Here is a 26,031-nt window from a genome sequence, read left to right on the forward strand (position 1 = left end):
AAGGCATGAACAGGAAAAAATGGAAAAAGGAAAAGGAGTGCACAGGTCCCCTACTACAGTCCAAAGAAAATGGTCCTCTGTTCTAGATGGAGAAGCTGGAGCCTGAACGCGCGACGCGCGCGAGAGAATCAGAGAAAAAGCACACAAATGCAACAACAAAAAAACCCGGTAAAAAGCAACGCGCGAATCTGCAGCTACGTCGGAGTACCAAGGTTCCGCCGTGCCCAAAAGCATCCTCCGATCGAAAGGAGAGACGGAAGGACGAATCAAAAAAAAAGGAGAACTAACGCTATAAAAACATAAGGGCTATTTTAGCAACCTCATTTTTCAAAGGGTTTTCATTTTACCAAGAAAAAATATAGTTTATTTTCTCTTGGAAAAAATAAGTATCCTTTTAAAAAATAAAGTTGTCAAACTATAGATACCTAAGAAAATATGTAGGCCTGCTAATGGCAAAAAATCCAACCCACCCCCACCAATACCCAAATATAATAACTTTGATATCCATCTCACACCCACCCAAAAATATAAGAAGGAAATTAAACTCAACCCATCTAATAATATTATTGACCCCAAACCAACCCGTAATTGGGTGGAAACCCATGGAAACGCCGTAGGTTTAGCTTATTGTCTCATATCAATCCAACTGTATACACATACAATGATACACAGTGACAATTTTATAGGTAGTTTCAATGACGTACAAAAAACATAGTCCACGACATAAAAAAAACAGTGACAATAATATTATACACTGATACAAAAACAAGTTTGGTCGATGAACATTTAGGTCTCGAGAAAATAACAAACAACATCTGTTAAAGATCCTTAATGAACAATGATCTTTTTTGTCAAGAAATATAAACTAGCAGCAGTGGAAAGAGTCTCTGATCAAGCTCGAAGCTAGCAACAGTAGAAGGGCACATCTAGGTAGCATAAATCTCCCTGTAAGTGAAAAGGAAAAGAACCATGTGTGAACGGTCCCGAGGCGACAGTGTGTTCGCTTCGTATGGGCACGACCCATCGGTCTGCTAGCCGTGTCGGACTGGCCCGGTAGCACGCTGGCCCATCTGAGTATATTGTATAATTTAACAAAAAATGTGTAGCTATGGGGGCTTGAACACACACTCACGTATATGAGAGACTTAAACACAACAACCTAGCTAATGCGGTTGCAATTTTATTGTGTTATATGTTAAATTATTATATTTAATATATGTAAACTATTATCTTTAAAATAAAAAATGTAATTGTATCGTGCTTGTGCCAGCACTATGGCACGACACTATACTAACCGAGTTGGGTCGTGCCTGGGCCGTGCTTTTTTGTGTCGTGCCTGGACTGGTTCATCGTGTTAGTGCCAATTGGCCATCTCAACCGTTGGTGCACGGGTGAAGACTTGGGGAGTTAGGATTGAGTTAGGTATGTTGGGATTTGGGACTAAGTTGGGAGTCGACTCGAATACAGTCCTACGGTCTACGGATGGGTGAAGACCAATGGAAACCCACGCCTATGCAAACTCATCTACACCCATGGATATCAACCATTTTGACTCACAATACAAAATAAACCCTCAACCCAACCCATTCACAATGAAAACACATCACAACCCATCAAAATAAACTCATTTCTTAAACTCACCTAAAATACCCACTTACACTCAGCCCGTTTGCAGGCCTAAAAATATGTTGTTTTACAGATGTGATGCTCTAAATAAGTTGATGTTTGGTTTGTAAAGACTAATTTTAGTCTCTTCGTTTTATTTAAATTTAGCGCATAAAACGATAATTACGGAAACTAAAATAGAATAATTTAGAAATTAAAATGGAATAAAATAGAAGGACTACCTTCAACCCAAACACTCTCTAAGAGTGCGTTCATTTGTTCTAGAATCATAATCTAGAATCAATCTAACCAGGAATGCTTACCTAATTTGTATAAGCTTTAAGTATCTTGAACCATTCCTAGGCTCAATCCTGAACAAACGAACGCATTCTAATGCTAGCCACAGTCCACAGATGTTATTGGCCTCGTGTTTTTGCAGGACGAGCATGGCGAGTGAGGCAGTCACCACCACCGTTGTGGGCCAACACCAAAAGGCCCCGAGCAAAACCTGCGGCGCCGTGGCGTGCACTCCGGTGGCAACCGCAGCTCCTTCCCGTCTCGCGGTAGAGGGTAGGTAGTAGTATAGCGGGGAATCCTACACGGTACGTGCGTCGCGGTGAGTGGGCAGGGGAACAAAACAGGAATCCAATTCCATTCGCGCTCTCGTGGTGACGTTCGGTTGTTCAGCAGGAAGGCAGGTCAGGGGCCCGGCTCCGGCAAAGCCAGCCACGAGTGTGCGCACCAGTGCAGTACGTACAGTTTTGTTCCATGGCTTTTTTTTAACCCGGGAGGAAGAATAGAGGACCCCGGGCCCCCTGTACGATTGTGTAGGGGGGGTCAACTTCAGTACGGTGCAAAACAGTGGGTGAATGTTATTACTCCTACCGTCCTACGCGTAGCATAGTTGCTTCTGTACTAGGCATCCGGGAACAATTCACAGTGTGCTGCCTGTGGCAAAGCATCTGGTTGGGGGTGGGCTGCGCTCTAGACCTCTGGCCCCCCTGTACTCATGGTCACAGTCACAGTGCACGGAAGGAATGAACATGTAGGCTTGCTTGTACAGGTACAATACACACCTATTCATTTGGCGATGTAATGTAACCCTAGCATCGGAGAAAAATTTTGGTCGCGCGCGGAAGGAACTTGACGCGTGCGTCGGGAGAAGGACACGGGCAACAGTGCGAGCACGAGATCGGAGTAGAGATGTACATTTCGATTGGACCGGATCCGTGGGAGACTGGGCGGCTGGTTAGCTGTCACGGTCACAAACCCGGAGTTCGTGCACCCCCATTCGATCGCTGTGGCTCTGCTGGCCCGGCGCCCCGCCCACATGAGGGCTTGTTCGGTTCTACCCCAATCCAGATGGATTGAGGGGGATTGAGGGGGTTTCAATCCCTAGTAAGTCAAAATCTGTCTCAATCCGTATCAATCCCCTCCGATCCATATGGATTGAAAATAACCGAACAAGCCTTGATTGATTTTCTCCTCCACGACACGCAGGGCGCTCTCATGGCCTCAGTCTCACTCACCTCACTCACCCATCTCCGTCTGCTTCATGAGAGAGAGAGAGAGAGGGGAGAACAAAGTGAAGTGCGAGCGTGTGGTGTGGGTGTGTGGCCGGCCGCTAGCTGCCGGGGGTAAGTGCAACGGGTTTGCCACGACAGTCTCACTGCACCTACCAGCGGAAGGAGAGGCCCGTGTCTGTGTGAGTGGAGTGCTTGCTCGGCTCCATCCAGTACTAGCCAATAGCAACAGGCAAGGGGGCGGGCAGCGTCGTGACGCACGCATAATTGCGATCAGGAACGAACTGAACTCGAACGCGGCGCCCCTAGTTACGATGATATGATTCATGCATGCGCGCGCTACCGCTCGGCTGGACGACCGCGGCGGCCGATCGTGACCGGCCGGCGTAGCGTAGCTAGCCCGGCCAGCCGATCCAGTGCTTGCCGTCTTAGACTCGATAGGCCCACCATGCACCCCACGCGGTTGGTAGGAGCGGGAGCGGGTCCGCCGGCGACTGTTCGCCGGCTCGCGGCGCTGCTGCGTGCTGCTACGAGACGGGTTCGAGGGATGAACGTGAAAGGGAGAGTAGGGGACGGGGCCTTTAAATGCCTGTGGAGCATGGCTAGCTAGCTGGACGCGTGCTGGTCCGGAGTAGTACGCCGGAGGGAAACAGGACTGGGTGCCGCCTCGGTGCGCGCGGCAATCAATACTGTAGCTGGATGCTGGAGCAAGGAGGAGGACCACGTACTACTACCGTCTACCGACCAGCGAGTCAACCCAACCTCGCTCCCGCACAGTGCTCCAAGACGATTCTGGATGGAGGGTTTATTTCCGTGGGAAAGTGTTTTTTTTGACGATTTGACCAACGTGGAACACGAACCGGAGATCCAAGCGAAAGAGGATTTTTTGCAGCACAATTCTCATTTAGCGCACGTTAATTCCCAGCAAAACAGGTGGTGCGCAGCTGGTACACGAGCCTGAACTGAATGAATGAATGAATGGGCAGACAGCCGCACACCGTGTGGGCAGCAAGCAAACTACTGTTAGAGGGTCAAACAAAAATAAATAAAAACGGGACGTCCGTGCATTCGTTCATTCATTTCCAATGGGGCATGGCGAATTTGCGATGCCTGCGCCTTTCATGCCATGGCTGGCCCATCTGGCCGTCGAGTCGAGACCAACCGCACCCCAGCACCACGCCCAAGTTCACCGTGAATGAATGGATGGCATGCATGCACGATCCATCCCAGTGGTGAGAGACGCTCAGATGCAGATCATATATCCAGGCGCCTCCAGTCTGCAATCAATACCAGGCAGCATCACTGAATGACATGACTCTCGAGCGCGTGTACTACTACTCTACTAGCAGCATGGCAGAGGCAAAAAAGGAGCTGCAGTCTTTACCAACCTGTCTCCACAGAGGAACAACAAAGACACACCATCAATGAGCTACTAGTATGTGCCGCCCGTAAATGAATGGAGCCTGTAAAAAAGGGTCAGGAATTACAAACGGGCCCGTCCAAAGATCCCCCCATGATTACTCTCGATGCACATGGACATGGTAGCGTAGTACAGTACACGGCTGAGATATTTTTCAGCCGGCGATAAGCCACAAATACCACCGGGTGAAGATATAAACTTAATTCAACTTAAATTTAATTCAGTATGTTCTAGATCTAGAATTGTAATTTTTTAGAGGGTCTAGGGAGTACTGTATAAGAAACTTAGCTCTCGAAGTTTGTAGGCCACCACGCGAACACCGAGCATTTTACTCTAATCTCACTATCTAGCGAACCGGGAAAAAACTAGGCTACGACGATACTGGTCTCTCCCCATGGCTGGTGTCCAAAATGGCTGACGCGACATGGCCTAAGCTATTTTATTTTATTTTATTATGGGCCGGGCTATACTCACTGCCATTTTAACATAGCAAGGTAGACTAGGTTGGTGACTCAGACCTCCATACACTCAGAAGAGAGCTTCTAGAAGATTTGCAGAAGAAGGACAACGGGTGAGAACGAAGAACCGGGCGGGATGTGGAGAGCCAAGCTAGAACCTAGAATAGGAGACGACCAGTCGTTAGTGTAGTGCCTCAGCGTTCCTAGGCCGAAGCTCCAGGCCTTCAGCCCTTTGGCCCAGCCACTCACAAGACCCTGAAGCCCAAATGCTAGAATAGTCCTGCCCCTGACGGTTTCGCATGTCAGTTCAGCCCAAACGAGTATTTTGTTCGACTCCACGCTATGCTTGAGACAGCAATCAGGCCCGTCAGGCAACACAGGTTTTGTTCTGTTGTGGTAGTCTCGACCTTTCACTTTTTGTCGAACGCGAGAAAATCCGATGGATGTCTCCGACGTAAATTATTATGCACACGCACCCAACGGTCTGTTTTGTCGCGAACGAAATGTGAGCATGTGAACTGAACCAAATCGAAGCGTGTTTCCGCCAATATCCGAGATTCATATCGTCCATGGAACGAATCAAATCGAAGTCAGCTTGTAACTTGTTTATTATATAGCGTCCCGTTTAGATCTTTGGAATTAAATTTCATTCTAAAAATAATAATTTAGACATCTATCAATTAAACTAATTTAGTTTTATACAAAATTTATTTGTATATTATTATTAGCAAGATGTCAGAGATATTTATGTCCTATATTTTTATATATTTTTATCAGAGGAGTGAGCCAAAAAAACGTACTATAAGTTATAGAGTAGAAACAAATTCTACTGATACATAAAATCATTTCTTATCCTCCAACTCGTGAATTGGAGATAGATTTATATCTGAACTTTAGAAAGTGGTGGAATGTTAAATTCCAAACTAAATATGTTACTTTATTAAATAATTTTAATTCCCTCGAAATGAATGGATCCAAACACCCTGTAAAATAATTTCCTCAAGTAACATTTATACAGGCTATTCCAACAGTTAATGCTGTATGCTTAAAATGGACTGCAAACATGAAATTTGCTGGCGCTGGACTGCTGGAGTAAGGAAGTGTAGCTACAGAGGTCCATCCGGCTCCAAAGTCGAACAACACAAATATGACCCAGAACAACATTCCCTTGCATGATCTGCCGGGATGAAATGATACAGCCAAAGCATTGAGTAAAACTGTGTGTAGGATAAGTTATCGAACTTTGGTGTGTTCTACAAAACATATATAGACGGGCTTGTAGGATGCCAGAATCTCGCCTCACCACACTTTGTAATCCCAATGTTCATAACTGTAGCCAAAACCACCAGGAAATGAAAAGCATAAGCACGCTGAATGCAAGGATAATAATGGTAATATCCCTAGGACATATCATAATTCCACACGATGGCACAATATCAATTCAAATTTATTGGCCAGTCAACCTTTCCATGACCTCAATCTGACTAACTAACTAGAGTTGCCCTGTGTATAACCAAGGGACAATGAAACATAGAAATATGTAAAGTCGGGGGATTGTTGTGCTCACTTGATACGAGCAATGGCCACCACGATGAAGACGAATACCGTGAGCATGAACGACACCTTAACTGCATCGCTGTATCCATCTGGATTATCATCATCCTCTGGAGTGTGGATCAGCATGTTGATTATCTTCTGAACATTCTCTAGGAATTCAACTATTTTTGCCTGGGCGCTTTCCAGGATCCACTTAAGCACTTCAGCAGGACCACCAGTGTTTTCGTTTCTATCATTTTCTTTTCCTGAACGATGTTGTCAGTCGAAATAAGCTAACACATATAGACGAGAAAGAAAAGCAAGTCTACCGAAAGCGGTGGAAATTATCTTGCAAATGTTATACAGCTAAGGTCAAACGGGTCATCTGAGTACAGCTTGGAATTAACAAAATAGAACATTGTATATGATTCATGCATGTACATGAAAGTTTCATGCAACATACCATCGTGTAAAGATCTCCTGAAATCTTGAACTGCCTCATTATTCATGACAGCATTCCAAACAGCCTTATCGCATGACAAAGACATAACCATTTTCTGCATAATGGACAAGGTTAACACCGGTGGCGGACGCAGGACTAAAATTAAGGAGGTGCTAGTATAACAAAAAAAACTCCCTCTGGACTCTGTACCAATATACAATTCGTTTTAACCTTTTACTTTTATGTGCATATTCAAGTAGATGACAATGAATCTAGGCACATATATAATACATATACATCAAATATTGTATGAATCCGTTAACACTCTAAAACGAATACTATTTTGGAATGGAGGAGGTATCATATATCATATATATAGCACATGAGTAACAATAAAACATTATGTAACATACCACTAAGTTGCTACTTGCTAGTCATGAGTAGTAATGTGAGTAGTAGGTATTCTACGATTACTCATGGTTTGAAAATGTTCGATGATCATACAATCATCAAGGCTTCTAAACATCTATCGATTCGTATAGTCATCAAGGATCTAAATATTTTGTTACGTGGTATGTAGGACCAGCAGCACGTAGGGGCGGCGCTTGCCCCGGCTGCCCCCCCCCCCTGCTGGGTCTGCCACTGGTTAACACAATGATGATGAGATAAGTTGTTGAGAAACTTGTAGGTGACAGCTCAGACCAGAAATTATGAATGGTAGATAAAAATATGACATGCACTATCCATTATTTAAGTGTTGCAAAATACCTCTGCTCGCCTGAACAGCAGTTTAGCCTGTTTAATCACTACATGGTGACTGGTTCTGTCCATTTAACCAGTCATTTTGCTTGTTTAACAGCTGTTTAACCCGAATAAAAGGCTACGCAATAAGTGACCAACTGTTTAGGATCTAGTGTTTAGGTGAAAACTGAAAATACATAAAAGGAATAAGTTCTGTTTAAACCTGAACGGTGGGATCCTTTTGCAACAGACGGAAAGCATCCACAACATTCCTATGTTCCCTTGACAGAAGAGCAGTTGAGTTAAGAACATAGGCAGCAGGTTCAATCCAGTCATCTGATCCTGATGAATTTCCAGATGAATGTCCTGATGCAGACAGTAGTGTTGTCTGTCTGTCAGTTGTATCTGAATCCAGTCCAAGAGGATTCTCAAATACTCTGAATGAAACGGCAACTAGATTAGATGGAGCAAAGAACATCAATGCATAAGTAACTCCCTTATGATTTAATCAGCAAAGGTCTACTATATATTCATCTTAAAGGGCAAAAAAGGTTTGTTTTCACGCAACAAATGAGGACATAGATGTATTTTGTGTGAGTGTGCGGGGCGGGAGGGGGTAATTATTCGTATAGCTGCTACTAATTGAAAGTGGATATAATGACGTGAGTTTAATGTTTCTACAACAGTCCCTACAATACGGGCTACCATAAGGTAGCCAGAACAATCCTATGATTCAAGGACACAACATCAGTAGGATCTAATTCTCGGATGTGCTTTTCAGCAGCTGCAAGGGCTGCTATGTCTATTACAAGGTACAGGAAGCGCAGGCAGGATTGTTCCGATGGGACTAGCTGCAATTCTGCAAGTCCATGCGGATGTCTATACATGTATCCCTCGCCCCCACCCCCTGCCCCACCAAGAAGACACCATCCAAAGATGGCAGGCATACAACTATGATAACGACAACGAGTGGTAACCACCTACACGATATTGCTCAATGAACTGAAGCATGCAAGGCTCCCATGTCCCCATGAGAAGCTATCCATGTCACATCAAAATAAAGACAAAAACAGCTCTAATATAATCCAGGTAAACAAAGCATAAACTAGGTCGTGACAATCAAGCGGGTCACCAACACAAGAAATGTCAAGAGAAGAAGTTATATCAAATCTAACAGTACGCAAAGAAAAAAAATGCTATAACGAGGTGAGCAGGCAAATCTTACTGCTGGATGCTGGTGACTGCGCCGGTAACCTCGTCTATGGTCGGCGGGGACCAGAACACCACCCTGTAGTCCTGTTCTTCCTCCATCTCCCCAGTACCAGGCCCCCCAGCGACGACCTCCTCCCAGTCCCCGTCCTCCACGTACGCGGCGGCGGCGACTGCGTAAGGCGGGGATGGGGAACTGGCGCGCAGGGGCCGCCCGGGCGCGATGGCGCGCGGGCGTGGGGACGCGGCGGAGGTAACAGCGCCGGGTCCGGGGCCGAGCGCCGATGAGGAGGAGGAAGAGCGCACGGCGCGGCTGCTGAGACAGAGGAGGTGCCTGCCCGGCGGGTTCCTCATCGCCGGTCGGAAGGAAACAGAGGCTGCCTTCGTTCTTGGACTGCGAGCGAGTGCGCCGGCACCGCGCACTATCCAACGCTCCAACAGCCTCCGCGCAAAAGGATGGATAAAAAAAGGTTTGAGCAGGAAGGAGTCTTGGGGCCTTTGGAGCTTTGAGCACTAGCGAAAAATCTTGCGACGAAATATTCGGAAGGGTTGAGTATTGGTATTGCTAGGGGTCACCGATACACCATAACACCCAATTCTAGTTGTGGGTGTCATGTTTATTGGTTGATTTAGTTTTTTGTTCTCGCAAGCTTGTGAGGCTAATCAACTTCATGTCCATGATCAAGAACCTGACATAAAAAATTACTCTACTTAGCGAAATTAAAGAATAAAAATATCTTGAATTTGACCTATGTTATATACAATTAAATATTATACTCACTCTGATCTTTTTTTATTTGTCGCGTTTTAATTCAAAATAAAATTAACGGGTGTCTAAATATTCGAGAACAGATATGTTAGTTTTTTTGTGGAATATATTTTTATATTATACTAGATCTGTTTGGTGTCTTGAATATCACTGTTTGTTATGAACTTGATTGAACTGTGTATCGTTTTACTAAGGACAGTTAGGGTTCCCTTTGGAATGTGAGATTTGTTTTTTTTCTTTCTTTTCTGGTGAAAATAAACCTGAAAATTCTATGTTCTAAAGGAGCTTAGATCCATTAATTATTTTCACTCCACATACATGCATGCACAACCTTAATGCTCTAGTATATTTGTATGGTGTAATTTGTGTAAACAAAATAGTTCATAGGGACACGAGTTCCTCCCAGGGATTACAATTTCGTTTTCACCGTTCTGGATTTCGTTTATTTGACCAAAATTTGACTTTTAGATTTTAAAACGAAAAACATAACTTCCCGGACCGAAATCTGTGTTTCGGTAATCACCGAGAACGAAAAAAAATACCAGATTTCAGTAAACTCGGACCGAAATTGCGTTGCCTGGTCCCTCCTCGTCGTTGAAAGTGAAAGTCTACATTATGGTAAGCACGTTTATGGCTAGTTTGGAAACCAAATTTTTCCAAGGGTTTTTCGTTTTCCCAAGAAAAATTAGTTCATTTTCCTTTGGGAAATTGAAAAATGTGGTTGCCAAATTAGCCCTTATTTTTTTTCCGCCCTTGTGATTTTACCCAGAAACGATAAAAATCTGTTTCTGTAACAGAATGGTTCGTATCCACAAGCAACAGTTGTAGCTAATGCTTCCAGGTTAAAGTACTAGTAGCATGCAGGAAAAGGGGGGGGGGGGGGGGGGGGGGATGCAGGATAATTCGAAACCATGGAGCTTCAGCTGGTGTGCACCAACGGTTTTCCATCGCCGCCACCCGCAGCCGTTGCTTTCTCCGCTTCTGGTTACGGAATTGATCCACGTCGCCATTTGGGTCCCGGCCGTAAGATCCTTCGCCACAAAGGGCCAAACACGGCTCCCACCCAAGGAGCAAACCACATTCCAGGTGCGTACGGGAGGGGGGGATTTCGCTGCTCGGTGGTGCACGCAGCGCCCACCCCCGTACCGTACGTTGCTTTCAGAGGTTGCCGCCTGGTGATTCGCATTTCTCAACGCTGTCAAACTCAAACCTTGCAATTATCCTCTAAGATAAGCTAATCTGTTGCCGCGTGCGTCATGCCATGCATGCCAGGTAAACCGTACACGGAAAACACTAGGCTTCTCGCCGATTCTTCAGCCGTGAGCGCTACAGCCCTAGCTAGCCTGCGACGGATTCCATCAGAGTCGTCGCGCATGCATGCTCGCCGACGCCGGTCGCGAACTAAGCCACGACCACGAGCGTGTAGTCTTCACGCCATGACGCGCCACACGTCGGAATCGTAACGCGACATACATGCCTGGGATCGGAGCAGAACGCGTGCTGCCCTGCGCTGCGGTGCTTCGAAACCGCAAGCGTTTTGATCTACGCCAGGCAGAACGAACGAAGCGTGAGCCGGGGTTCAGGAATCATCGGGAGACAGCGACAGGCCGAGGCCGGGAAGCTCGCAGCAGCCATTCAGCCAACCATCGTCCGACCCCCGACGAACTGGCAGCCCAAACACCGGACGGCAAAGCAAAGCAAATGGGCGACGAGGCCGGCCGGCCGGCGGACCGCGACGCGTGGCGTGGCGGCAGAGTCCCCCGACTCCCGACGACGCCGTCCCGTTTGAACCAAACCAAAGGCACGGGCCGCACGGGACACACAGCGAGGGACAAGCGGGCAAGACATCGCACGATGATCGGATGACGCAACCGCCAACGCCGGCCGGCGCTAGCCGCCTGCGCCTTCACCGTCCACGGCCGCTGCTGCCCGGCGGTACCGCTTCTCTTCTCGTTGTGGGCCTTGCGGCTCAGCCAGGCTGACGCAAGATCTAAAGATGCCAAAATTATTACTGCTTACCTTGTTTGCTTCTGCAAAGTCAATACTGAGAGCAACACCTACATGCTCCTAAACAACTTGCGCTCCCCATCTTTGGCTAGCCCTCGGTGATGAAAAGAAAAACCTCGTGAAATCAGCTTGCATCTGCCTCGCCATTGTATCTACCTCGGCATCGGCTCCCCATCCCTAGACATCTTTGGCTAGCCCTTAGGACTCACCATCTGCTCCCTCCTACTCCTGCCGGTGTAGAGATTGACATCGGCTCAACCACTTCGTAGCAGAAAAGTCAACAAAGGACACCCGATAATCCATCGATAATCCATTGCGAACACAATGAAACGTCACAACATGCTTCGAGATGGCATTCGTGTGGCTACAGTACCCTAACGAAAATAGTCATCCATGATGTCCCTCGTCCAGCAGGAACCCCAAAGGACAAGGAGCTACACAACCGTATCCGACCCTTTGACTTATGTAACGGGATCCTTCTCTCATCTTGGTCTATAAAAGCAAGGGAAGGACCATGATTCAAGATGCAAGCAACCACACGTACTCATTGCCAGCACAAGTCAACATATAGCACTTGTGTGTTGATATGAAGCTTGAATTCTATGCAACGTTAGTTTTTTGATGTCTTGATTGATTTTATCATGCAGTTTTCTTGGTCCCATGAATTCTTGTCTCCAACTGTTCCCTAAAATTTGCCTTTTTTAATGGATTTACCTCGTGGAACTCGAGTCTTTGTTTTTTTTTTTTGCATACAAGTATTTTTGTTAGAGTGCCCATGGGCAGCTAAAGAAACATTTATGGTCTTCCCACTACTTGATAAAAGGATCTTGTGACTATCACTAAAAATGATATTTCCCTCGCGTTCGGCTATAACAAAAACCCTCTCATGCCCCCAACTTAGGGGGTACGAATTTGTCGAGTTTGACCAGTACTATAATCCCAAGTATTTTATTGATCAGGCGGCACCCAGATTTGAACTGGGGGTAAAGGATTTACAGTCTCCTGCCTTACCACTTGGCTATGCCGCTAAAAAATCTGATCTAAAATCGAGAAAAGAGCTAGTATTATTTCACATTTTTTTACTAATTACTAAAACCTTTTTTATTTTTTCTTGAATCTAACTCTACTTACTTGTTTAGAATCTTTTAAAAAAATAGATTTAAGTTTTTTTGATCCAGTTTCGCTTATTCTCCTCGATGGATTATAGCTTAAAACACACATTGCTAATACTAGAAAAAAACTCTGGCTTCTTTCTATTATATTGAGATGACAAAGAAGAAAAAGTGGATTTCTATTCACAGGTTGCAAAATTCAGAACAAATTAGAACCATCAACTATAATATAATAAAACTATAATATAATAAATATAATAATGTTTTTTTGAATGGCAGTAGTGAACGACTCTTAAACCGATATTTCCCCCATTATTTTGAATGGCATAATAAAATAGAATAAGAATAAATGTTTCTCTAATTTGTATATAGAGAAAATCTAGGTCTGAACAACATTATTATCTACATATCCTCCTTATGTACATATTTCTATGAGGAATCGTGCTTTAGTTTTTCATTGTATTAAATATCTTGAATAAAAAAAAGAGGGAATTTGCTCTCATATAGTTTATAGCCAGACCTTCTTGGCCCGCCTAAGTACAATTACGATAAAAGAAAGGATATGTATAGGCTAGAGTTGTTGTTTGACGTTTCAATCCAGCTTCATCAATGCACTTCTCGGACCGAGAAAGTGGCTCTGCATATTGAATCTATTAAAGTCCGATTCGTATCATTTAGCTCAATAAAAGGAATGAGAGATATTTCAATAAAAATAGAAAAATATCGGAAAGGAAAAATACTTCTAACATGAACTGAAGATAGGGCACTTGCTATATCTTGACTCTACCGCGGATCCCATCCCTGAATCACCGGCGAGTCGCTCCTCTTGCCCAGCCATGGACGCAAGGTTCCTGGCGCCTGAAGATGAACGCGCCGATGACTGCGGTAGATAACTGTGACTGAGTCGAACCGTTCTTTGGGCCTTGGGCTGTGATTTTGGGTTCGCACCGTATATGGGCTTTAGTTTACATATATTGCCTGGTGGGTGCCTATCGTAGTCTGGAGTTGCCTTCCGCCTTCCGCGATTGTCAGCTCCGTTCCTCTTGATGGGGACGCTTCGTGTTTCCTCGCCGATGTGGTCCAGCCGGCGATCGTCAACGGGACAACGGATCAGCCAGTCATTAGACGAACTACTGGCACCTGTGGCCTCGCATCTGCTCCCAACTCCCGCAACCCTCTGTACCAATGGCATGGCACGACAAGATATATTAATTTCGCTATAGTACTTTGATTTTTCCCCCCCGTCCGCCACTGGTATATGTGCTGACTGTTCTTTTTAAAAGCGCGAAGAGTCGACGTGACGTGCCTGTGTGTAGTGGAACTGTGGAAGTTTGCGCGCGCAGGCAGATTCTTGATTGCCACAGTCACGATTTAAGGGCAGACGAAGTGGATACAAACCGTAAAAGGAGCCAAGAATTCCATGCATAAACGAAGTCGAAACGAAAATCACCTGTTTTTTCCCACTCCAAGGCGATCGAAAACGGCAGATCGGATGAGATCTTTACATCGATTTTACCCCGAAAAAAGAAGGGAAATGAATACAAGGACGGAATGGAACAGACCAGGACGACACACATCATTGGCACGTTACATAACGTGATGAAATGAAGAGCAAAGCAAATGACGACGCCGATCGAAACGCGCGCCTGCGTTGGATGAGCTGAATCCAGACGAACGGAGCACACTACTTAGGCGTAGTCCTGGTCGGCGACCTGCTGGTAGGAGCCGCCGATGAAGACGTCGCCGTAGACGAGGCCAGCGAGTCCGCCGCCGATGAGCGGGCCGACCCAGTAGACCCAGTTGCCGGCGAAGTCGGCCGCGGCGACGGCGGGGCCGAAGGAGCGGGCGGGGTTCATGGAGCCGCCGCTGAAGGGCCCCGCGGCGAGGATGTTGGCGCCGACGATGAAGCCGATGGCGATGGGCGCGATGGTGCCGAGGGAGCCCTTCTTGGGGTCGGCGGCGGTGGCGTACACGGTGTAGACGAGCGCGAAGGTGATGACGATCTCGAACACGACGCCCTCCAGCTCGGTGGTGCCGCCGGAGACGCCGTGGGTCGGGATGGCCTTGCCGTGGGTCACGAACCTGAGGAGCAGGCACGCCACGGACGCGCCCAGCAGCTGGGCCACCCAGTAGAAGAGGCCGGTGAGGACGGTGATGTGGCCGCCCACGGCCAGGCCGAACGTCACGGCGGGGTTCAGGTGGCCGCCGGAGGTGTTCGCGGCCACGGAGACGCCCACGAAGAGGGCCAGCGCGTGCGCCACCGCGATCGCCACCAGTCCCGCAGGGTCCAGCGCGCCGCCATTCGTCAGTTGCCCTGCACGCACGCGCGTGGACAAGCCAATCGTTCAGCTCCAGCAGCATGCGTTGCTGACATGAGCCGCACAAAAGTCGTCAATGGTTTAACTAACAACCATGCATATATACTCACCGAAGGCGATGGCGGAACCCACGCCGGCGAAGACGAAGAGGAGGGTGGCGATGAACTCCGCCACGTAGGCCTTGATGGAGGTGACGCTGAAGGAGTCGCCGACGCTTCCGAATGCGAGCTTCACCATCTTGTTGCGTTGCTCTTCGCGACCGCAAGACTTGGCTGGCGCTCTGAGGCTCTGAGCTTGATATGTTGCTGCTTCGCTGATGCTGGGAGTCTATGCCCCTTTTATACACGCTCAAGGCTTAATGGGCGGCCTCAGCTTGCCGACGACTAGAGTATTATGGACGGTGTGCATAATCGCCACAGACATTTTATTTACATTTTTATAAATGGGGCGGTATATATATACTAGCTTATTATTCCATGATTGGTACTAGCTAGCCCGGCCGAGAGCAGGCGCACCAAGCTTTGTTCGGATGTCTGTTTGCGCTATTGTCATCTTTTCATGGCGTGTCCATGTGAGGGTACACCAAAGCAATGCGCCAATGACAATAATAAACGGCAAAGCCGCTAATCATTGGAGGGTACGCTATCTCTTGTGTAACGCTTAAATATTTTGGTAATGGTACGTTCGAACGGCTGCAAGTGTTGTCAGATGGGCTGTCTCGTTTGGAGGATATATATGTTATCTCAACGTCTATGTAGTTGTTCTTGCAAAATGCTAGGGGATTTGTCACAGTTGGTCAATCAGGAAACAAAAGCCGAAGGGTTTCATACTTCCATTTCAGTTGCAGCCTCGGCCGGGCGTACGTTCCTGCAGTGTGGTGCGAGAGCGCAGCAGGAGAGACGTAAGTTTTAGGATTGATTTGGTGATAAGTGAATCACGAGAGAATTGTAGATGATTGAGGAGGAAATGAACTAATTTCTCTCTCAATCCCCTCCAATCCTCCCGTGATTCTGGGCCACCAAATCAGCCCTTAGCGCTTTTATTTAGCATGGTTTATTGTTTCACTTGTACCTTGTTGTAAAGTGTAAAACGCATATTGCTCTCAAATGGTGGGAACTCGATCGCATCCATCGTCATCGGTGCTCTTTTTCTCGGCACGATGCATGCGAGACAGTTCGGAACGTTGATGGTGACGTGGACCAATGAATTGAGCGCTAGCTCTCTTCATTTTGGAGTCGGTGGCTGCAAGGATAGTAAACGCATGCGTCACGTCTGCATCAGTACAGCAATTGAAAATAAAAAAACCATGACACTATGATAGTAGTAGTACTGCATGGTAACCATCGGTGGCAACGACTTCATCAAATCATTAGAGCAAACCCTTTCGGCACCTATTTTTGTATTCTTTAACAACTCCATAAGCAATTTGGCCAGTCAGTATTCCCCTTTCGATTTCAAGGAGGCTTTCTCAACTTCAGAGAGAGAAAAGTTGAAACCTGTGACCGATGAGTAAAAGTAAAACATCACTAGCGCGCGCATGATATGCAAAATATATTTGTCATCTAATTCGTTTGTTCCATGCCATAATAAAGCATATAGAATTTGGTTATCAATTTGTTCGAGAAAGAGTTTTTATAAGAATGCTTGAGATTGATTTTGTTTATTCAAAGAATGAGGTGGTTGGCTGATTTACTAAAGCTTTATTCGTAAGATTAGTAGAGAATTCGATCTAACCATAATCTAAACCTAGAGAAGATTAAGATTGAGGGAGAGGCTATTAAGAGATAATGTATAGGACGGTTCCGGTTCTAAGATAAGAGTATAAGACTATAATATAGTTTAAATGCATAGTATCTTATATTTATCTAGTACTTTCAAAATTGGATCATATATATATATATATGTACGCTATTATGACGAGCCGTTCTGAATACAGCAGATAAACACATAACACACGCACACCCGAGTTTAAAGTGTCAACGAGTCTTTCGAGCACCTCTATACCTTCTCCTTGTTTTCTTTTTGTTAACATCTAATTTTGTCATGCAAGCCATCTTGCCATATATGGAGTAGGCAATGCAATTAAGGTTTGCGCTTTTGTCATGCTCAGCTCATCTAAATTTCACAAAACAGCGAGAATCTTTGGCATATTCATACCATTCCGTGACAACGGACAAGTTGGAACCCGCAACACCCACACGTTTTTGTAATGCAGTGGTTAGCACTCTTAGTCCATGATCAGTGACTCCTAGCCACTAAAATTTCCAGAGATTAGGTTTCCTGTCTTGCCCCTCAGTATTATTCAGATGACGCATCCGGCCGTGCCAGGCTGCTGTTAACAACACTCCAATGGTTGTTTACCTTATCGCTTTAGCCTTAATGCAAAAAATGATTGACAAGGCACGTCTGCGATTGAGGATTTGGAATCTTTCAGCGCATGACTGGCACATCAAGGTCCAGTTGGCCGAAGAGCCCCTGTCTCTCTGACTGTCTGGTTTGCCTTTTTTTTATAAGGGTGTGGCTTGCCTAGTTGCTCCTCGTGAGTGGAAGTATTAGGGTCTTCTTGACACTAGCTCCTGCAAAACTCTAGATCCACCTTAGCCTTAACAAAATGACAGAACGCTGAAGGTCGAAAGAGAACTTTTAAATCTAAAACAGTGCTTAAAATATATTACGAGCATTTACAAATATATTCCGCATAGAATCATATTAGCTTAATTAATATGTGTCTAAATTATAATTATTAGAATGTAATTCAATTCAAATGATCCGAAATGAATGAAAATGGGGATATCATGTGTTCGGGAAAAAAAGTATTTCACATGGAATCAGACGCTAGCTATGTGATCGATGTTAGCTGTATTTGACTTGCATGCCGCTTGACAGCCTTGCCAGTGTTCCGTGGTCCAGCCAAATGGTTATCCGCATGATCGCTGATCGGTGCGGCCAGCCAAATTCGTCATGGATGCCTGAAAATTCTTGCAATGTACAGATGTGCTCATAAATGCGAATGATATATGGAACTATTGGAAGGACGACAGGTGCTTAACGTAAATATATTGGAGCCCCCGCCAAGCCATTAACGGTGATCCGCCGGCGGCACCTCCACCACCACATGACCCCGGCAAGGGTTGAGATTTGGGAGAGGACTGGCACTCCGGATCCCGAGAATCGCGCTTTGCACGAGACCACGGGGCTGGATGGTCGCGGCATGCTGAAACAGCAGCTGCAGCAGCAGCGAAGTCGGCGGATACCTTGCCTCAGCCTCGCCATTGGCAAGGACCAGCCAGGGAGGCGGTTTGGAAGTTCGGCGGAATCAGTTAATCACCGGCGTCCGAACGATGCCGCTCAAGGCGGCCAAGGTCACGCAATCTCGTTCCCGTAACCTTGTTGGGCAAGAAAGAAAGGGATGTTCCTCTCCCTCCTGCGAGGAGGTGGTGGCGCGGAGGCCGGACACGAACGGAGACGAACGGTGGGCGCTGGCGGCAACCTTGCGGCCCGCGGCTGAAAGGGGAATGGGAGGGAGAGGAGCAAACGTATACGTATTGGGCCGAGTTTTTGGGCATTGACGCTGCTTATCTATATTGTATTAAAACACCAGTTTTAATGATCGTTACAGGTCATATTTTTACAAATAACTTCACACATCTATTTTAAATTAAGCCGCTGCACGCATGTCCCCTCAGCGCAAACAACATCCATGTATATGGGCCCGCTAGGCCCGATGCCTGCGGGGCGCAGCTCCGACCTAGGCACGGCACGCCGGCCTGCTGACCGTATCAGTCCGGTCCGTTAGTCCGTCGGACCATTTGGTTAAATCAACGTAAAATATTATAAAAAGCGGTGCAGGAGGTGGGGTTCGAACCCATGGAAGAATGGTAGGAGATACTGGGTGAAGCTGTCTAACTAGTAGGACATCATGCTCAGGCTCGACATCGTCTGTCTACATGGCCTTTCCCTTGCCACGGTGTCGACTCGGTATGATTCTACCACTTATATATACCTATCACCCATCCTTCTGTCATTGCAAAAATTATTGTGTTGTTCCTCAGTTGTTTTGGGTGTTAATTTTTTGTTGTGCTAAGGACTGAACGTGGTTTGTGTTCTTCGATGATGGTTCATGAATCCTGCAAAATATGTGTTATGATTTGAAGATCCATGCGGGCACTACCAAAGGGTGCTCGTCCCTTGTGTTCTTGGCTCTTGCATGCATTAGGTCATTTCTGTGACCACATTGACGCAATGGGCTCCATGGTGTTTGAGGTTGCTGAATTAGATGGAGCAGCAATGATTTGTCACGCTAACAGTAAAAGGAAAGGTTATTTGTTGATTTCAAACGTTAGTAATTGCTACGAAGTACCATAATTTGTATGGAGCGCATCCGGTTTTTATTGATGACTGACTTTAGCAACCACTCCATATTTTGATCTATCTTTTCTATAAGTTTGAGTTCATGTGACTTATTTTAGAAACTTGATCTCACAAACTTTCTCTTATTTGGTCTCTGTATGGTGAAATTATGTCATTCTATAATCTCTATTCGTTCAGTCAGTCGTTGTGAACTCTCTTCTAATCACTCCTTTCATTGGTCGTGTTGTACCAACACATATAGACGGTGTAAACAACAACATAAGTTAGTCAAATCGAAAAACAATATTATGCGAAGAGCGGGAACAATCAATAAAAAAATCTTGAGATCTTTTTGGTGGATAGTTTACTTGGATATTGTTGTGAACCGTTGCAACACACGGACAACCGACTAGTAGGTCTTTGTCGGAGAGGAAATTCTCCGGCCGGGTGGCGGAACGCACCTGCCCTAAATTCTAAGATGAGGAGGGACCTAAGTGTTTTGCTTGCTAGCTAGATGGACGATGAACACAAGAACACACAAGGGTTTAGAGTGGTTCGGACCGCCGGAGCGTAATACCCTACTCCACTGTGTGCTGTATTGAGCTTGAGAGCTTGTATGAACTTGTGAGTGTGTAAGTCTGAGTGAGCCTAAGTTGGGTCTGCCTTGTAACACCGTGTGCCCTCCCTTTTATAGCTTCAGGGGGACACATACAAGGATGCCTGAGCCCCGACATGTGGGCTCAGGGGCAAAATGGAAGGAAGTAGCTAATGTCTGTAACGCCAGGGTGATCTCTGAGCACCATAATGTCCGTAGTGCATATAGTATTGATATCCCGCGCTGCCTCCTCGGTAACGCGCGAGTCATGATGAGCATAGTGTACGCCACAACACGGGCGTACTGTCTGCCAACGGAATGGACAGGCACACTGCCTGCAAGATGGTCTAGTCGCCGTCCGTCAGCGGAGTGGACGGGGCACATTAAATGCTGAGGCGGCACATCACCCGTCAGCGGAGTGGACATGGCTCATTAAATGCCGAGACAGCACATAACCTGTCAGTGGAATGGACAGGCAGCGCGCCTTATCCGCAATAAATGTGGCGGCCGCGTGGCCCAGAGGCCTTACGTCAGGCTCCGCCCGCTGGCTTACGTCACGGGCAGTAGGCCACGTGGCAGCATCGAGTCTCCGCCTGAGCGAGGAGCAGAAGCGCACACGGTATGGTCCGGACACGTATCGGCTCCGGACCCCCGCCTGGTCCTGATTAAGGTCCGGGTATCCTTTGTCCCAGAATCCCGGGACCCTGCTGTGAGTGGCCCGGACCCCACAGAGAGGGGTCCGGGACCCGTCTCAGGGGTTCGGATTGTACCCGTGGAGGTCCTGGACCTTGCCCGGAGGTCCGGTCCGTATATGCAGGGGTCCAGCACTTTCCCATGGGGGTACGGACCCATTGTTGATACCTTAGAGGATATTGTCTTCTCTGGCCACGTGGCGTCCCTGGAGCCGTCCATGTGGTGGGGTCGGGTGCTGTTCACCATGCGACTAGAGATAGCCGCGCGGGCACCGTGCCTTCGTACTGTAGTAAGGGGTACCCCTGTTCCAGGGTACCAACAGTGGCCCCTGTGCCCACCTCAGGGGAGGATACGAGCCTGCAGGTGGGGCCAAAGCTTGATTGGCGATTGGCGCGCCGCTTCCGTGCGCTTGCTGACGTAATCACTGCTAGCCCGCCTTCGGTCATGCCAACTGCCAAGCCTGTCCCCGCGGCCCCCATGCCTGATGGTTTTGCTGGGCCACACGCGAGGCGCCTCGATACCGCTGCATTGGTTTAAAAATTAACCTTCTCTGTCTTCTGCGGTGATCTCGAGGAGGCGTGGTACTGGCGCGAGTGGCGGTTCGCTTATTCTGCACTCAGAAACCAACGCCCAAGGAGTATGACTCGTGGGCCCGGGCCCCCGTGTCAGAGACTGGACCGTTGTTCTCAGCAGAGATGAAGAGGCGCACTACCGCAGGCGGTGGTTGGCTCGTGGCGGTTTGCCTTCTCCGCACTCGGAGACCCGCACACCAGCAGTATGACTTGTGGGCCCGGGCCCCCGTGTCATAGGCTGGGCTGCTTTGGTGCGCGTCGGGCGAGATTTTTTGTGGCGTCTCGGGGCGCGAGCAGGAGAGTCTTCCTTGAAAAGGGATTCACCCCGCGTGCAGCAGTTACGCTTTCGCATTCTCTCCCACCGCTGCGCCCTTTTGCCTCCGAGCTCTCCGTGCCCCTTTGCATTCGCGCTCCTCTGCTTTCCGTCGTCGCAGTCGCCATGGCCTCGCTAGTTCATCCCGAGCGCTTCCAGTCCGAGGAGACACTCAACCTGGTGTGCAACCTGCTCGGATGGGGCGCGCCGGCGTTCGCTGGAAGGATCCGCGCCGACGCCTCTCCCCTTGGCGATCTCGCCGTCGGGGAGTTCATGTCCTTCGTCTCCTACTTCTCCTGCGGGTTGACGCTGCCGATCTCGCCTTTCTTCCTGGTGCTGCTGGAGGATCTCGGCCTCCAACTTCAGCACCTCACGCCCCACCCATCCTCCAGGCGGCCATCTTCACCCACCTCTGCGAGATGTTTGTGGGGGTGGCGCTTCTTCTGCTAGCGCCCGAACGAAAGGGTGATGCGCGGCGACCTTCCGGAGATGGAAAGCGAGTTGAGCTGCGGCTCCATCTGAGCTGCGCCTCCTGCAGCAGCCTCGTCAGCTCCTCCCTGAACTTCACCAGCACCTCGCGGTACGCCTCCATGAACTGGTCCAGCTCCGGCTCCGTCTTAGCGGCTAGGCCGCCGAGCGCCGTGCGCCGCCACGCTTCCATCTCTTTGGCTTTAATGGCTTCGACGTCGCCTCCAATGATGAGGACTCCTTCGTCTTGACGGACGCATCGAGGAGGCCGCCGCCGTTGGCAAGTTGTAGGACCTGGTGGCCGCTAGCGCCGCTGTTCCCAGTGGCCGCCACCGTGTTTAGGGTGGGCGGCAGGCCTGCGCGCGGCGGTTGCGGCGGCAGCTGCGCTACGACGGAGCTAGGGGAGGATGCCCACGGGCGGTGGTAGTGATCGCCGATCCGACTGCCGACACTGAAAACGCTGCCTGGGAGGTCGTACAATACGCCGTGGAGACGGCGGCCGCGCGCTTCCAGCGTGACCCCGCTGATGTCGAATAGCTCATACCTATAGAAATGAGGCTAGGGATCCGCTTGAAGGCGGATATAAGAACTTTTGTTTTTGTAAGATACTTTTGGGAACTATTAATTAAAATAGCTCTTATCTGTATGGTATTTGTTCTTGCTGTGTGTGGCGTTACTAACTCCTCCCCTGGTACTTGGCCCCCCTGGGATGTAGGCTCGATGTGTCGAGGCTGGATACCAGCATACCTAAGAAAGAGTTGGAGACCCGGTCCCTAGGAGGTAGCCTCGACTGGGACCTGGACCTGTACATAGCTTCGACTAAGGAGCGTTAGTAGCACACCCATAGGATCCATCGCCTGGTATCAGCCATCCTTTGATTCATGCAACAGGACCTGTAGGATTTAGCCTGGGAAGCCAAGCCGTGTGCCCGAACCCCCTGAATCACAGTCCCAGATACTAGGACACCCATCACAGAGTGGTGGAGCGTGTAGGCTTAGGGTATGGGACCAGGCTAAGCGGCTACACGACTTCGGACCACCCCAGGAGACGAGCGTCCATTCTCCCAATCCGGACCCCAGGTTCCTGGACCCACATGGCTATAGTTTCAAATACTAGGATACCTGTCGCAGAGTGGTGGAGCGTGCAGGCTTAGGGTACGGAACCAAGCTAAGCGGCTACACAGCTCCGGACCACCCCAGGGAACGAGTACCCATTCTCTAGAACTGGCCCCCAGGCTGCCGGACCCTCTGCCCTCGTAGAGGGGTCCTAAACTGCAAGCATGGCTACTCAATTCGGATGTCATCATACCAGCAAGGATGGGAAACCGTATGGGTGGGTTAGATAAAAAACAATATCTGGAATCTATAGCAGAATAAAACCATCACAGGAGCACATCTGAGGGGGTAAATCCTTTCTTTATAACTTGACATGCATGAGTGCAGACCAACAGACCGGGCTTATGAGGGCGGATCTCACTGGACTGGCGTACACGTATGCACAACCTAGTTACAAGAAGAAACCTTAACCCCTCAGACTCGCTCCTGTGGGTGGAATTACAGAGATGCTCTATGTTCTAAGGATTGGGAAGAGGCACTCTTTTAGTTGAGGTGGATGTACCCGGATCGGCATGCTTCCGTCACCTTGAAGGGTCCTTCCCAACTGGGGGAGAGTTTGTGGAGCCCTTCTCAGTTCAGTACTCGCCGTAGGACTAGGTCCCTGACCCCGAGCTCCCTACTATTGAAAGGGAAATGTGCCCTTGGGCCATTTCTAAGTGTTTTGGTGATTTAGTGTCCAACACAAGTGCCTAAGTGTCAAATGGTGGACAAAGTACAAATCAAGTATAAAGGTATGTTTCTCAGACTTAGTACATTGTTTTAGTGACTAATGTATTGTGTTTAAGTGCTGGAAACAGGAGAAATCGAATTGGAGAAGAGATGGCCTTGTTCAGCCAAAGCCAGCTCTGTCTGGGTGCACCAGACTGTCTGGTGGTGCACCAGACAGTGTCCGGTGCGCCAGGCTAGCTCTTGTGAACTCGCTGCTCTCGGGATTTCTTCGGCGGCGCACGGCTATAATTCACCGGACTGTCCGGTGTGCACCGGACTGTCCGGTGAGCCAACGGTCGGCCAGGCCAACGGTCGGCTGCGCGATCTGCGCGAGACACGTGGCCGAGCCAACGATCGGGAGGGGGCACCGGACAGTGTCCGGTGCGCCAACGGCTCCCAGGCGCCAACGGTCGGCTGCGCCACAGAAGGAAAGAAATCCGCACCGGACAGTGTCCGGTGGTGCACCGGACTGTCCGGTGTGCCAGACGACAGAAGGCAAGAATTGCCTTCCTGGAATGCTCTCAACGGCTCCTAGCTGCCTTGGGGCTATAAAAGGGACCCCTAGGCGCATGGAGGAGTACACCAAGCATCCTCTAAGCATTCCTAAGCACTAAGCCATCGATTCCACGCTTTTGATTCCTTGCGATAGCAATTAGAGCTCTAGTTGAGTTGTGTACTCTTTGAGTTGTGTTGTGAGCTCTTGTTGCGACTTGTGTGCGTGGTGTTGCTGTGATTTCTCGTCTTGAGTGTGTTTCTCATCCCTCCCTTACTCCATGCTTCTTTGTGATCATCTAAGTGTAAGGGCGAGAGGCTCCAAAGTGTGGAGATTCCTCGCAAACGGGATATAGTAAAGCAAGCAAAACACCGTGGTATTCAAGTGGGTCTTTGGACCGCTTGAGAGGGGTTGATTGCAACCCTCGTCCGTTGGGACGCCACAACGTGGAGTAGGCAAGCGTTGGTCTTGACCGAACCACGGGATAAACCACTGTGCCATCTCTGTGATTGATCTCTTGTGGTTATTGTGTTTTGTTGAGACTCCTCTCTAGCCACTTGGCATTATTTGTGCTAACTCCTAATCAAGTTTTGTGAGTTAAATATCAAGTTTTACAGGATCACCTATTCACCCCCCTCTAGGTGCTCTCAATTGGCATCGGAGTCGTTCTCTTCAAGAAAGGGACTAACCGCCCGAAGAGATGGATCCTAAGGGCAAGGGGATTGTGATCAATGATAAGGAGAAGGAGTCCTTCGTCAACGAGCCCAAGGATGACAAGCCTACCGACTCGGGCTCGGGCCACAAACGCAAAGATGGGAAGAAGAAGAAGACAAGACGCATCAAGGAGATTGTCTACTACGACGACAGTGATGAGTCCACTTCTTCCCAAAAGGACAACGACGACAACGACAAAAGAAAGACGGTTAATTCGAACTTTTCTTTCGATTACTCTCGTATTCCGCATAGCTCAAATGCACATTTGCTTTCCATCCCTCTTGGCAAACCTCCACACTTTGATGGGGAGGACTACGGATTTTGGAGTCACAAAATGTGTAGTCACCTGTTCTCTCTCCATCCAAGTATATGGGAGATTGTCGAGAATGGAATGAAATTTGATAGCTCGGATAGTCCTATATTCATTAATGAACAAATTCATAAGAATGCACAAGCTACTATTGTGTTGTTAGCCTCTTTGTGCAGGGACGAGTACCATAAGGTGAGCGGCTTGGACAATGCCAAGCAGATATGGGACACCCTCAAGATCTCTCATGAGGGGAATGATGTAACCTTGCTCACCAAGATGGAGTTGGTAGAGGGCGAGCTCGAGAGATTTGCAATGATAAGGGGCGAGGAGCCAACCCAAACATACAACCGGCTCAAGACCCTCATCAACAAAAAAAGGAGCTACGGAAGCACGCGATGGACGGACCACGACGTCGTTCGCCTAATGCTAAGGTCCTTTACTGTACTTGATCCACATCTGGTGAACAATATTCGTGAAAATCCTAGGTACACCAAGATGTCGCCCGAGGAAGTTCTTGGGAAGTTCGTGAGCGGGCGAATGATGATCAAGGAGGCGAGATA

The 26,031-nt window shown here is 48.2% G+C and overlaps 2 protein-coding genes across 2 annotated transcripts; both read right to left on the minus strand.

Moving 5' to 3' along the window:
• Positions 1 to 5,998: 5,998 nt before the first annotated feature.
• On the minus strand, positions 5,999 to 9,504 carry LOC100276928 (Uncharacterized conserved protein (UCP012943)). The gene is made up of 5 exons (NM_001150621.2): positions 8,951 to 9,504; positions 7,949 to 8,162; positions 7,006 to 7,099; positions 6,574 to 6,808; positions 5,999 to 6,336 (listed from the first exon to the last, which is right to left on the minus strand). The coding sequence occupies exons 1-5, from the start codon at positions 9,286 to 9,288 to the stop codon at positions 6,306 to 6,308; spliced, it is 912 nt and encodes a 303-aa protein (NP_001144093.2). The 5' UTR covers positions 9,289 to 9,504; the 3' UTR covers positions 5,999 to 6,305.
• Positions 9,505 to 14,257: 4,753 nt separating this feature from the next.
• LOC541895 (tonoplast intrinsic protein 2) lies at positions 14,258 to 15,444 on the minus strand. Its single transcript, NM_001111561.1, has 2 exons — positions 15,251 to 15,444; positions 14,258 to 15,136 (listed from the first exon to the last, which is right to left on the minus strand). The coding sequence occupies exons 1-2, from the start codon at positions 15,375 to 15,377 to the stop codon at positions 14,511 to 14,513; spliced, it is 753 nt and encodes a 250-aa protein (NP_001105031.1). The 5' UTR covers positions 15,378 to 15,444; the 3' UTR covers positions 14,258 to 14,510.
• Positions 15,445 to 26,031: the final 10,587 nt, after the last annotated feature.

Source organism: Zea mays, chromosome 5, assembly GCF_902167145.1.
Source record: "Zea mays cultivar B73 chromosome 5, Zm-B73-REFERENCE-NAM-5.0, whole genome shotgun sequence".
Lineage (NCBI taxonomy): Eukaryota > Viridiplantae > Streptophyta > Magnoliopsida > Poales > Poaceae > Zea > Zea mays.

Coding starts and splice junctions, on each gene's coding strand:
- LOC100276928 (NM_001150621.2), bottom strand. CDS start 9,288: ATGAGGAACCCGCCGGGCAGGCACCTCCTCTGTCTCAGCAGCCGCGCC. Junction 8,163..8,950: donor GCAGTCACCAGCATCCAGCA/GTAAGATTTGCC, acceptor CGTTTCATTCAG/AGTATTTGAGAATCCTCTTG. Junction 7,100..7,948: donor AAAAGGATCCCACCGTTCAG/GTTTAAACAGAA, acceptor TCCATTATGCAG/AAAATGGTTATGTCTTTGTC.
- LOC541895 (NM_001111561.1), bottom strand. CDS start 15,377: ATGGTGAAGCTCGCATTCGGAAGCGTCGGCGACTCCTTCAGCGTCACC. Junction 15,137..15,250: donor GGGTTCCGCCATCGCCTTCG/GTGAGTATATAT, acceptor GCGTGCGTGCAG/GGCAACTGACGAATGGCGGC.